The sequence below is a fragment of the Cryptomeria japonica genome, chromosome 10 (assembly GCF_030272615.1).
Source record: "Cryptomeria japonica chromosome 10, Sugi_1.0, whole genome shotgun sequence".
Taxonomy (NCBI): Eukaryota; Viridiplantae; Streptophyta; class Pinopsida; order Cupressales; family Cupressaceae; genus Cryptomeria; species Cryptomeria japonica.
The window spans coordinates 834,510,672-834,525,779 of record NC_081414.1 but is presented as its reverse complement, the minus strand read 5'-3'; the positions used below and the strand labels follow the sequence as shown (position 1 = coordinate 834,525,779).

The 15,108-nt window shown below is 32.7% G+C and overlaps 1 protein-coding gene across 1 annotated transcript in view; it reads left to right on the top strand.

The window, feature by feature from the left end:
• The first annotated feature begins 198 nt into the window (after window positions 1-198).
• LOC131046284 (uncharacterized) overlaps window positions 199-15,108 on the top strand; it is a 30,202-nt gene continuing 15,292 nt past the window's right edge. Inside the window, exons 1-4 of the mRNA XM_059212935.1 lie at window positions 199-1,494; window positions 1,596-2,342; window positions 2,593-3,030; window positions 3,121-3,200. Of these exons, the coding sequence (XP_059068918.1) occupies window positions 220-1,494; window positions 1,596-2,342; window positions 2,593-3,030; window positions 3,121-3,200 (2,540 nt within the window). The 5' untranslated portion in view covers window positions 199-219. The remainder of the gene's footprint in view (window positions 1,495-1,595; window positions 2,343-2,592; window positions 3,031-3,120; window positions 3,201-15,108) is intronic.

Sequence of the window (15,108 nt, the reverse complement as noted above, 5' to 3'; positions counted from 1 at the left end):
TGATGGTACTTGCACTTGAAGCGAGCTCCTTTGAAATATTTTCATTAAAGGTATACAACTCACTGTTTTTGGCTTATACTACTACAAGAATATGTCTTTCTTGAATTCTTAAATGTCTATTTACATGCAACCAATCCATACGGAAGTTGATTGTTAATATTTTTTTTAAAGATCTTTCTATCAAATATGATCTGACACCTTGCCTTGAAATTCTTAACAATGAATCTACCATGCTGTCAGCTTCCTCGATCTCTAAGGGGTATAGTTTATGAAGTGCCACATTCAGTCTGTGAGTTTGCAGCAGTTCCACTGGAAAATATGAAAACTTTGGAAAGTTTTGAAGTGCAATCCAGCAAACCGGTAAAACTTCCGGAAGGGTTCAAGCTTCCTGCATCTGTAGAACGGTTGACGTTAACCAGGTGCAGAAAATTACCAGAAACATTCAGCCACTTAACTAATGCTGAGTTTCTTGATTTGAGTAATTGTCATTTTGAATCTTTGCCTCAAGGATTCGGACGACTTGCCAGCTTGAAATATTTGTATATGAAGTACTGCCCCAGTCTGAAATATCTCTCTGAAGGATTTGGCTCATTATGTTCATTGACTGAGTTGAGTGTAGAGGGATGCACCCGTTTAGAAAATTTATCCGCTCACTTTGGAAGGTTGACTGCACTGCAAAAGCTTTGGATGGGAGAATGCGAGAGTTTGAGGACACTGCCTGAAGACTTTGGCGGCTTATCTTCTCTTCAATATTTGGATATAAGGGGATGCATCGGCCTGGAGCGATTGCCAGAAAGTTTTTCGAGGCTTTCCATAAATTCCTTAGATCTGGAATCGTTGCCTAGTTTAGATGAACTTCCGCAAAGTATTGGAAACATGCCATCTCTGACTCGCCTCATGATAAAATCTTGCAATTCATTAACTACTCTTCCCAATAGCCTTGTGCAATTGAAAATGTTGAAGAATTTGACAATAGATAGCTGTAATAAGCTTGCTGCTCTCCCGAAGGACTTCGGCCACCTAACTTCCTTAACACACATGACCGTGGATAATTGCCCTGCTCTAAAGGAGTTGCCTGATGGGTTTCATGCACTTCCTGTGTTGAAAATACTAGAGCTGAAAAGATGCAAAGATTTAGTCAGTCTTTCGCCAGACCTAGGCCAGCTCAACTGTTTGGAAGAGTTGTACATTCTCAGGTTGCCCTTGTCGAGTCTTCCGAAAGGATTCAGCAATTTGAAAAGCTTAAGGAAATTGGCGATAGTTACTGGATTCAAATTGGAAACGTTGCCGGATGATATAGAAAATTTGGTCTCCTTAAGGAGACTGACTCTGTGCTTATGTCCAATATTGGATGGGATAACTATGGAGAGAATAGTGAAATTGCAGAATTGTTATTATGTAGATATAGGATCAAGTCCTAAATTGATTCAAAGGTGGGAAGAGATGCAGAACAAGGAAGAATATCCTATTGTTGTGTGGACTAAGTCCTTAAAGGTGTGAATTACGTCCCTTGCTTTGCAGTGCATCGTATTTAGCACGCCAAGAGTGGTTTACATTTTTTAATTCGTGTCATGTTGTTTTTTGTTTTGGTTTAGCGTGAAGTTGATTTGGATTGGCAAAGGGCTACAAGAGTAGCTTTGTTCAGTCTGAATTGCAAAGAGTTGAATGGCACCGGTGATGAACTGATAGATCGCTCTTCAATTGTCATTAACGTGGACACAACTGTTGCAGTCATTTCACTCCCTTTTCATTTGCAATCCCATCATGAAGTCCCTTTGAAAAACATGTGCGAGTTGGCGAGGAGAAGATCAACGACAGCTTGTTCTGGGCAGCTTCAGGTTATTATTTGTCTCAAAGGATTTGAACTGGAAGGACAGAGAGTAAGTGCAGAGAAAGAGGAAGAGAGCATTGAAAAAGCTCTTAAGTGGCTGCCAGAAGGATCATGTGCCATTCCTGTCTCCGACATCAGACGCCGTTTCTTAGTTAAGGATGTCTTCTTTGAGTATTATTCGGAAGAAAGCGGACCTGCATGTTTCATAGCGGATGTCCGGGTGCAGAGTAACGGCCAGACAGTTTTTGTGGATGGCGAAAGAATGGGGCAAGATGATGCTTCAGAAAAGTTGAAGCAAAATTTTCACAAGTCCAAAAGTGAGGAGGAAGAAAACGAGTCTCCCGACGAGCTACAAGAGTGTCTGAAACTTCTTTGCAACAACGAAGAGGGCGAAAGTGAGAGGTCCATCCAATCACCACAATTGGCAGAAATAAATATGTTAAAAATGTTTGCGCAAGCATTGAAGAAAAAGGGCATACATCACTTTCTTGACCGCAATATGGAGGAGTACGTTTCATAACTCTCGCGTAATAACACCATATCAAATCACAGTTATTTAATAAAATATTTGTTTTATAGATTAAAGATTCAACTTAGATGATGTTCAAAATGTATAGCGTATTTTATTATATAAATAGGAATAATGGTTTATCTTAATATAAACTAATTATGAATTGTTTGTAATTTTAATATAAAATAAAATATTTTTTAATGTTATAAATTATATAATTATACATTTAATTTTGTGTAATTTGATGCAGGTTCATATAAATCAATTAGAAGGAAAAGATGTATGTTTCATTATATGTGATTTAAGTACTGTAGAACATACAAAAATACAACAATTCTGCAAAGATCTTCAAAGTTTCAATTGTGAAGGAGTTTTGATTGTTCTATCAAGCAATGAAAAACATGGAATTGGTACTTATATGAGGACATGTGGATACATGTCTTTGGCAGCTCTTCTCAATCCTGTGATAACTCAAGGCATCAAAGAAGCTAACGCAAATTTCATTCTTCTCAATAGGGAAGGAAAGATAATTAGTAGAGCTCCACTATCACTTGTGATGTCATGGGACATTAAAGCATATCCATTTGGAAAATCTGAAGTAGGAAAAATAATCTCCAAGCTGCATGATAAATCAACTCTAGAATTTCTTCTAGAAGATATGGATATTCTAGATCATGAAGGGAGTAAAGTAAGTTTCTTTTACCATTTAATAATTTTTTTAAAGTTTAATTATTTCAATTTATATTAATTTCATATCTTTACTTTTATTTATTTGCAGGTGGAAAAGCAATTTATTAATAACAAACTTATCTTTTTATATGTTGAACCTCCAACTCATGAGTTCAAAATGAAGAATGGGTTGGACCAGTTGCTACAAGAGCATAAAGATTTCAAAATTTTATATATAGGGCATTTCTCTAACACTCAGCAAACAAATATAGAAGCCTACAAAACTATATATGAGGATGCCACCCAAAAAATGCATTGGCTTAAACTTTCATTTTGGGATATGCTAAAGTTTTGGAATAGGTGCAGCTACTTATCTGGTAATTTTATTGAGAAATTGAATTTCTCTTTCACACTTCCAAATCTTGTGAAGCAATTATATGTTGAAAAAAGATGGTTACTTTTCTTAGATAGCGATGGAGTTGTAGCACGAAGTGGAAAAGAGGTAGTGGATATTATTTGCCAATCAAGTGATGAAAATAGAGATGACATAGATATTATGGTGAAGGATGAATTGATAAAATCTAGTTTAGAAAGTGGAAAATGTTCAAGGATAGTGCAAACATATTTTACTACAGATGAAATATATAACCATCTAGAACATTCACATACATTGGTGTTCACTATATTGTACCAATATTATACTTGTGACATTTGTTGCTCAACATTCAAGGCCTCATCCCCGGTTGACCAAGGGTGGTACTTTTGTTCTGAATGTGATTGGGGTGCATGCCAAGATTGTTGGAAGCAATATGCTAGAAAAAAAGTACAAAGCATGTTGGAGATGTAAAATATCTTGTCTATTCCATAGAATTATCGATATTTATGATACACTTTGAAAATTGTCCTCTTTATTTTAATAAAGTATTCTTGAGATCATTTTTAAAACTTTGTATATAATTGATTTTTTTTTTTTTACAAAACTTCAAATTTAATTCTTTATAAATAACATGATTCAAGTTTACTTAGAGAATGAGTTCAACCAAAAATAAAAATAAAAATAATCATCTAATTCCTTAACAATATGTGTTCATTCATAATATACCTCATTTCACTTTTAAAAAACATGAAGAAATCTAAAGTGTCATTTTATAATTTAAGGTTATGATGTTAGTGAACATTAATGTTAGATGACTAGAAAAATCAATATTAAATTAATCTTATTATTATTACTATTTAAGTCATACTAACATATTTTTTTAAAGAAATATTATATATAATTTCATATTGAATTTGTTATTGAAAATATCATTTAAATGAAAATGGAAAGATATAAATTGTTAAGGAGTTTCTTAATTAAACCAGTATCATAAGAATTATGATTTTTTTATGTTTCTATCACATTAAATTTGTATTTATAGTTTTTTTTTAAAATTTAGACATTAATATTCATTATTATTTTTTGATAAAAAAATATTATTAGAAAAGGGAAATCTCATAAATGTTTGAGAAACATATAAAAAATTAAAGTTCAAGTAATATTTCATTATGATGTGACACTTATCATTTGCAAAACCTCAAGAATGAAAATATTCATCAAAAATATTATTGTTGTAACATAAAAATGTATATTTTATGAACTTGTAAAATAATGTTATAGTATTTCAAATAAAATAGTACCACTTCATAATACATGTGAAGATATTGTATTATAAAATGAGACAATATATGAAAAAAAAATTGAGTAGAAAAAGAGGGCCATGTGAAGAGGATACATAGGAATATAAAGATAGAGAAAAAGTGATGGTATATCCAAGAAAGAAGAAATTTTAATATGGAACATATAATAAAACAAAGGTACATAGGTTTGGTACTAGTAGGATATAAGTTTGATTTCAATAATGTATATAAAATAAATTTATTTAAAGGATTTGGAATATCAATAATTTATTTAATAGTAAATATTTATATAAGTATCATGATGAAGAATTAGAGTAATACAATGTCAAGATTAATTTGAGAAATAGATGTCATTATTATGAGCTAAATGGATTAAAGAGATAATAAAAGAGTTGGAAAGAGTATAAGAAAGAGAAAATATGAGGAATAGTAGGTTAGATGGAAAGGGAAGCCTATTGATAAATTAACATGGATATCAAAAGCTAAGATGAACCATCTTGGTTTTCCTAAATAGATTATAGTTGTTTGAAAGTGAAAGATTCTAATTTGTGTTAACTTGGGTCTTTGATGCATGAGCATCTGAGATGTAAAAGAAAATTTCTATTAAAAATATTTTATTTGATGTTCCTTTTAATTTACAAGTATCAAGAAGCATCAAAACCTTTTTTCTTATTATCGTAGAAGCTAACTCATCCTACCACTTTCAATTGATGACATTAGATTTCTATAAATTAATATTGTTGTGTGGTAAATTCAAAATAACGTAACCTTAATATGGAATTACCATGTAGAGTTTTCAACTTATTTATGATGCTCAAAGTGGGAACTTTAACATTGCTAGAGTCGCCAATGGAATCAATCCTCTAGGATCACTTGCAAAACCAAAAAGGTGCCTTCCACAGGAGAGTGACAAGAGAAAAATAGTTCTTGATTATGGGCACAATGGATTAGATTGAGTTGGACAATACATCAGAAAATGTACATATGATTCCTTATTGATAAAGGCAGGGTTTATAGGTACGATCAAACAAGATTGTGACATGTGTCATAATCTTATACAATGAGACAACTAACATGATAATTATTAAATAACTTAGGAAAAGAAATACATAAAATCCAAAAAAGATAAGATCTTATGAAAACTAAGACTTCTAGAAAGATTGTTAGGACCAAAATAAACTTAATATATGAATAGGACCTATGAGTGAACTAGATAGGTAAAACAACTTATTAACACCAATACCCCCCTTTTAGTACAACTTAGGGAGTAGTAGATTACTTTGAAAATGTTGCAAAGATGACAAATATTATTACTCCTGGAACTAGGCCTTGTTAGGCAAATACAATCTCTCACAAATAGAGAAAAGGAGAAAACCTAGTGGGACAAAAATCCCCTCCAAAAGAGAGATAATATAAAAAGGAACTGATAATGAATGGAGGTCTCAATGATATCGCCCAAGGACTATCCATAACAAATATATAATCATTTATCCCCTGATAATAGGGAAAGGGAGAGACTATATAGTCCATCCATATTTTTTAATGATCTTCTACAATGAAATATTGAAAGATCTCTTAGAGGAAACTCAAGAAAAAATTTCAATGGAGCAAACTGTAAAAGCTCTCTTGGAGAAAACTCTCGAATCTGATATAGCAATAGATGATTGGATGATCTTTCTACAAATATTAAAAAATCTTAATGGAGAAACCCTAGAATTTTATTGAAGCAACATGAGATGGATTAACAATCTAGGGCTAAAATGATGTGATTTGATCAATGAAACACGTTCCCAAGATCCACCAAGATATCAATACAAACAGAACTAAAATAAAATGTACATGAAAGTAAATCTAGAAAAATTTCATAGATTTCTTGAGAGAGCTCCTCAATGCCTTTTTAATACCACAAGAAGTGTGAGAATCAAAGACTGTGTCAAAAAGTTATGAGCTTTAGAGCCAAAAATAGAGGTCTAACTTCAAACAACAAATAATGACACCAAATAACATAATCTAGAAAATTATCGTAGTCCATTACAAATTAATTTAAGCCATTTTTTTTTACAATATCTCATTTTAAAAAATGAACACTATGGCAAGAAGTAATGGCCTTCAAAAAATTTTCCTAATTAGGGCAGGGGTCCAATTTTGGACCCTTACGCCATAAAATCTCAGTAAACCATTTTACCACCAGTGTAGTGCTAGATAGGAGGCATGAGCAATGATTGAGGTAGTGGGTTAAAATTCTCACCACCCGAGGCTTAGCCCTTTCCAATAGGCACATCATCATTGGTGGAGAACCCTTGATACTAGGTACTAAAAAATTTAAATTGTGGGAGATAAAATAATTAAATCAAAATTTTTAATAATAAAAAATGATTGCATACCCTCTAATGGAGATGATGTAGGAGTTGTACCAAGTTGCACAAAGATTGTGAGCAATAATGTCTAGGACAAAGAATATGTAGAGTACAATGAATATGTTTCCTAACCTTCTTGCGTACTCTACTAGTTCCAATGGGTATAGTATGAACTATGTGAACTTGAATGGATAGATATACTTATATGAATGTAAAATCAATTACCTACCAAATATGCCAAATCCTCCAAAAATGGTTTTTTTTTGTGTCCAAAATCAAAGTTCTTTATTTGAAAATAGGGTTTTTTTAGCCTTTTATACTTAATTGTGTGTTTCTTTTTACCACAAATTATACCTTGTAAAATGCCATCTCCAAATCAGCCTTAGATCTAAGAAGTTGTGTGCGAATCTAAAGCTCTAATACCATGTTAGAGTCAGCAATAGACTCAACCTATTAGACTTGTGTGAATAATGTTGTCATTGATGTCAAACCAATCTTCCAGTTCTATACCAAATAATGTTTGTAGGCGTGGATATCAGTTCAGACATTATGGATATTATGGATGATATATGCATGGTGTTGTGGTTATGTATGTATAGTTTAGGTGCTGCAGTTTTTGGTTAGAAGGTATTATGCAGCATGGACACTTATCGGGTTCTCATTGATCTCAGTATTCTAGTGTTAGGAATTATGGTTGATCTTGGTATCAATCACATGTCTTGGTGTCAGCAATTTGTAGCATTGGTAACTATAAGAAGTATCGCTTCGAGTTTTGTGATTGTAGTTTCCTTGGTATCTATGAAGTCTACATTTTTGAGATATTGAGCGTGATCTTGTGGAAATAGGTCCATTCCCTTGGGTCCATATATATATATATATAGATATTCCCTTGCCACTTTTCCAGTAATCACAATGTGTAGATTGGTAATTGGATGTATGCAAAGGAACTGTGTAGAAGTATTATAGAGGCCAACATGGGCTTTTTGGTAATGTGTTGGGCTTGGCCGACACACTATTTTGTATTCGTGATCTTTGGTATATAAATACATATTCATGTGTGAAGAAACATAGACAAGTGAGAGGCATAGGAAACTTGATCATGTGTGAAGTGTGAACGATAGTTGGTAGAAAAAGAAGCAGTGTATGTGAGTATTGCAGATAGTGAAGGAAGATAGTAGCATAGTAGTCCTTAACCGGATCTTCTATGGAACAATGGTGTAGAGGTCTCTAAACAGATCTTTTGTAAATTTTGAGTTTTGAATTTGAGCTTAAACTTGGAACTGATCTCATGCATTTGTAGATGCAAACTTTCTCAATTTAATCCCTTCTATAGTAGTGAGCATTCCAAAAGTTAGCCATTCCTATTCTTTTTGTATCTATAGTGAGCAGTCTGACAGTGGGCCATTTTGTAATCTAGTAGTGAGCCACCTATTTGTAAACACAACTATAACTAGTTATATTTACTTGAGAGTTGAGAGTTACATTCTCTGTGGTTTTTGCCATTTTGGGTTTTCCAGGTATAGAATATGGTGTTCATCTTGTGGATGTGTTTCTCATGTTTATACTACGTTAACCATTTGGCTTAAGTCAATTTTGTGGGGTAGCCTCAATTGGTAAAATTTTTACTATTTTCATTTTAAGTGGGAATAATGATTCCCCCTGCCCCTCTCAGTATTCTTGTGCTTTCAACCTAATCAATAATTGGTATCTGAGCTTTGGTCCCTTGTTTGGAAAGCCTAGTAGCTTGATGGAGATTTGTGTTGGTTGAGCCATGACACCTATATTCTTGAATGAAGAATTTTAGATGGATGAAGGGAAACCCTTGAAGATTTGGAAAGTGTTGAATCAGAGAATGAAGAACTAAAGGAAAATGTGAAGATAGCAGATGAATGTGTTTAGAAGCTGAGAGAGAAAATATAGAAATTTAAATTGAGACATAAGGAGGTTAATCATCAGTTGAATCAAGCAAATGAGACTATCAAAGACCTGATATAGAAGATGGAGGAAAAAGACAAGACAGAGTAGTTCTTGAAAGAGACATTGAAGCTAAAATTTGAAGAATGTGAGAAGCTTGAACAAGAAATAAAGAACCTGAAGGCAAAAAACAAGATCCTTGATAGAAACAAGCTCCTGGAAGGTTGGATTAGCATGCAACAAGTTAAGTCAGACAAAATTGGACCTGGTTACCAAACTGGTATGTGCCAAGATCAGAGTAATAAAGAAGAAGTTAAAGAAGTCAAAGCTGACATAGAGAAGAAGTCTAAAGATGAGAAGAAATCTTAGAATTAGAAATCAAATACAAAGAGACCACCGATTTGACAACCCAATGCACAAAGGTACCCATCTTTTAATGGCTATTATTTCAAAGGCAATAAATTTGGACACAACGCAATGAATTGTAGAAGTATTCAATGTTATAGCTACAAAATGTTTGGACATAAGGCCAGTCTTTGTAGAAATCATGATGTGAATCAAAATCATAACTCGGTTGTTGCAAACAAGAAGAGTTATAACTTTCAAGGTCAGTGCTACAATTGCAATATCTATAGAAACAAGGCTAGTCAATGCATATGCTAAAATCCATCATGTATTCAACTAGAAATAAAGGGAAATCAGGTATCCCTATTCTAATCAAAGAATTCTAAATAAACTTAATGAAATAACACAATCAAATAATAGGAATATAAAATAATCAATTAAAATCTCCCTATTCCATGATCGCATGTAGCTTCCATTGTTCTTCTCTTCATTGTGTTATGGTGGTTCTCAGATATTGCACTGGCAACTTGCAAGTGACACAAAGATTCAAAGTTTGTGATTATTGAAAATGGAGATTGAATGCTCAATTTATAGATTTTTGGAGAGGATTGATTGAAAGGTGGAACAAATTGATCAAGAGGTGGAACTCAAGTGAGCTCACATACTAATTTATAGTTGAGCTACTGATTTGGAGGTGGAACAAAATAGTTTGAATAGTTAATTGAGCTAACTGATTGAAAAAAAAGCTGATTGGAAGATGAAAAATAATGATTGGAGGATAATTGATTGATGACATAGTTAATTGATTGAAACCTTTATTTAGAAAAAGCTAACTAGAAGATAGAAATAGGAATTGAAAAGAAAATGATTTTAATTAATTAATTGAGTGAATTACTTAATTTAGCATGTGCTTGCACTTTGACTTTGATTTCAATTTAATCTTTGCATGAGAATTAATTCAAATATTCAATTTATTTTAAATTCAATTTGTTATTTGAACATATTTAGAACTTGAATTTGATTTTCAATTTGATTTTTGGAATCATGCACATGTATTTGAAATTAGAGGAAATTAATGAAATTAGAGGAATTAGAATTTTGGGATTAGAAGAATTAATTAGTTAATTAAATAATTTAAAGAAACTATTTAATTATTTAGAAATTGAATTTAATTAAATAATAAAGATTAATTAAATGATAAATATTTAATTAATATTTAGAAAAGGGTTGAATAATTAAATGATTAAAAATAGAGATAAAAAGTGAATTTATTTAAATAATAAAGATTATTTAAATTGAGGGATTAATCACAATTAATTAAATAATTAATATTTAATTAATATTTAGAAAAGGAGGTTGAATGATTAATTGATGATAGAATTGAAATAGAAATAATTAGTAAGATGATAGATTAAATATGAAATTAGAAGAATAATATTAATTAACTTAATTAAATAATTAAAGAATTATTTAATCAATTGGAGGAATAATTAGTACATGATCAATGAGATATTTTTATGTGTCTACATTTGCCCCTCTTTGAGACAATGTTGGAATGCCATTGTTTCAAAGAAAATTAAAAAAGTTCTGCCCAAGTATGCCCCAGTAATGGAGGTAGGATGCCCTCTCGAGAGATTGTTTATGCATTAAAGGTATGAATGATCTCTCGAATGAAGAATAATAGTTAGTTGATTATAGATAGACATAGGTGATATGAAGATGATATTAAGATAGAATATGAGAGAATAGATTGATGAAAGAATAATTTTAGATGATAGAAAGTAATTTAGAAAGAGATGGTTAGAAAAGAATCAACAAACTAGAAATAAGAAAATGAGATAAAATAAGAAAGAATGATTTATCAACTTGTGTCATTATTTATTGTGCAATATATATTCATCACTGAGCCTTATTATGGAACAATGGAGCTTAGCACATCAAGGTATAAGGAACCAAGATGTAAAGATATCTCATTAAAGAAACAAACACGTAGCAGACAAAGAGTGAACCCTCCATTCTAGGAATTACACTAGGGGTCGAGGTATGTGTGGCATTCACAAGTTGAATGCTCCTATCATAGACACACACTAGAACTATTACCGTAGAACTTCATTGGTTCACACAACAAACAACAAACAAAGAAAAATATAATGCCCATCATGGCTCCTCTAGTCACTTGTGGACATCCTTGAGTAGCATAGGAACACAATCTATCACCAAATGATAAAAAATAAAGACTGACCCAGACCAAATTCAGTAGCTATACTAACCTTGTGCCTTCGTTCTCAGTTGCTTGATGTGATGGTTGATAATGTCTGATCTCAGAAAGTTGTGGACCCTGTTTAAGAATGACCTATTTGATTTCGAGTATATCCATCTCTGTTTAAGACAAGATAATGATCACTTGATATGGATATGATACGATTGATAAGACAATTTGATCAGTTGATTGCAGATGTTTGATTGGATAGTTGTATCCTTTGTTAACTTTGTGCGAAGTGTTTGCTAGATATCTGCTAGGGTATTTGTTTCTTGCGAGACATTTTATTACAATTTTTTTGATTTTCTAGATTGATATTTGAATTTTTTGGTTTATTTTTTCAAGACTTTATCTAAATGTTTTTGGTTTATTTTATGATTTTTAGGATATTTTAAGGATTTTTTCAGCTATGCCCCCAGTGTGCAAACCTGTATGACATTCAATGATCTGTAAAATGTGTGTGGGAGACAATGAATTTTTCAGATGACCTATGTTAATGCAATATGCATGATGAAGATGTATTTCCTATTCGAACAAGGATGATTGTGTTTATTTAGCATTTTGTAGTACACCAATTGAATTGAAGGTATAAAACATTTAATAGATAAATGGTCAATCGATCCTTAAGATCCCAATGAACATCCAAATTAACACACTTAGTGACTAGGATTTACAAATGGAGATGCAGAAAACTTCCCCATTGATTCTTGAAACTTTGATCTTCTTTTGCCCATGTGTGTGTAAATGAGTTAATTCTCACTCTTGTGTTCACTAAAGATCCTTAGCATCCTATATGACTAGCTATGTGGATTATTTTAACTTCAAAAGCATCCCGAATAGAGCTCCGATGTCAAATATTTCTCCATTGCCAGCAGAAGTTCATAGCCCTGATGGAGTTACTTGTATGTTCCCAGAGTCAAGCTTTTTGTCGCACTTTGTATGCATGATATTTCAGTTATATATCATTGCTCTTTTTGCTTGAGATGGATATTTGGCATAACACTTTTTCTCTTTTATTTTCTTGCCTTGACTTGTAAGTAATGAAACCTACTTGGGTGTGACAATTACAGTGATGCTGAAGTAGAATTTTATATTTTTCACGAGTTATATGATCAAATAGGTGTCCTGAATGAATTAGAGATTTTGTTAATGTGTTTGAGATATAGCAATTGATAGTTTTTAGGTTAACAAGTCTCAAAGACTTCATGTCTGAATATCTAAGAAATGAGATGACCCTTGTTTCTCTTGAATGCAAATAGATGATAAACTTGGACAATTGCCTTGTTTTATTGATGTTGTTATATGCTCATGCAGGAATTTTGTGAATGCAATGCATTTGAAAAAGAAACTATATGTGATGCATTTGGAAAAGAAACTATATGTGATGCAGTGATTGAAAGAAAATGAGATGCAATGCGGAAAGTAAAACCTAACCAAACCCAACCCTTACATGTAATATCATTTAAGGTGCATGTTGTTCATAGGCTCAAGGAGTGGATCTCCCTCCATGGTAGCCAAATTATATGCTCCATTTCCTATAACCCTTGTTATGATAAAAGGACCTAGCCAGTTAGGTTCAAACTGCCCTAGCTTTTCACATTCCACTAGGTTCCTTTGGTTTTCCTTGAGAACTAGATATCCCACTTCAAAATTCCTTGGGGGTACTCATTTATTGTAACTCCTTCTTTGTCTATTATGGTAACCTTGTAAATGATTTAAAGTAGTCTGTCTCTTTTCGTTGAGAATTTCAAGCTCTTGCAATCTTTCAATTCGGTAGTCTTCCTTTGATATGATGTGTTTTAAGGAGTCTCTTAAAGATGGTAGTTCTATTTCAATAGGTAGTATTGCTTTTGTACCATAGACTAATGAATAGGGTGTTGCTCCTGTAGGAGTGCGTACCCCTATTCTATAAGCCCAAAGAGTGGGATTTAATTGGAGATGCCAGTCCCGTCCTGCATCAGCGACAACTTTCTTAAGGATCTTTAATATTGTCTTGTTTGTTGCCTCTGCTTGTCCATTGCTTTGCGGATAATATGGTGTTGCAAATCTCTGTTGTATTTGAAAATTTTCACACAATTCTCTCATTTCTTGATTCTTGAATGGACATCCATTATCGGTCACTATGCACATTGGAATCTCATATCGACAGATAATGTAATTAAGTATGAATTTCTCTATTTAATTACCCAAGGTATATGTAAGAGGGATTGTCTCTACCCATTCAGTAAAGTACTCAGTAGCTGTAAAGATGAATTTGTGCCCATTGGAAGAAGTAGGATTAACTTTACCAACTAGATCCAACCCCCATTGTGAAAATGGTCAGGGTGATGTAATAGGTTGTAGATCTTGTGTTGGTACATGAATAAGGTCTCCATGCCCTTAACATTATCTACACTTTTGCACATATTTATTGGCATCATTTTCCATAGTTGGCCAATAGTATCATGTTCTTAATAATTTATTTGATAAGGGTGGGCCACTCTGATGCACCCCATAAATTCCATCATGTACCTCTTTTAAGGCAAGCTGTGCTTCTTCTACATCAAGAAATCAGAGAAGTGTTCCATCAAAGCCTTTTCTATAAAATGTGTCAACAATAATAGTGTGTCTGGTTGCCTGACGAATAAGAGTTTTCTTTTGATTTCTAGACAAATCAGGAGATATGTACCGAGTATGTAAGTATGTGTATATCTCATTGTACCATGGGGATTTAGGACCCACAATTATACATACATATTCTGATGAGGGAATCTCATTTGTTGGTATCATCAATTGTTATACAATAAACTCAATCTGAGTTTCATTATTAGGCATGTTTACTAGAGACCCTACTTTAGCCATGGCATCGACTGCCTTATTCTGTACTATTGGAATCTACTCAAAAGTGATGTTACTAAAGTATTCTTTGTAATCTTCAACCATTTATTTATAAGGCATTAGTTTATCATCTTTTGTATTATAGTCATTATTGAATTGATTTACAATCAGTTGTGAGTCACCATATACTTGTAATTTTTTTATCCTCCACTGTACATTTGTTCGAAGTCCTATGATGAGAGCTTCATATTCAACTATATTGTTTGTACAGGGAAAATTTATTCTGAATGACTTGGGGATAGAATCACCTCTAGGGGTGATGAAACGAATCCTAGGTCTAGTTCATGATTTGTGTAAGATCCATCAAAGTATAATTTCCACATGGTGGATGCTATCAGTGTAAACACAAAATCATCAGGAAAATCTATTACTAGCGAGTGACTATCTTGCAAGGGAGCCTCTGATAACTGATTTACTATAATCTACCCTTTGATTGCCTTTTGGTCCACATAATCTATATCAAAATCACTTAGAATCATGAACCACTTTGCCAATATTTCAGTTAATGTTGCTCTGCTTAACAAGTATTTGAGTGGATCAAAGTGTGCTATGAGTTGAACTTTGTGACTCAGCATATAATGTCTAAGTTTCTGAGATGCGAAGATCACTGCTAGACATGCTCATTCTATAGGAGTGTAATTAAGCTCATATCCGATTAGGGTTCTAC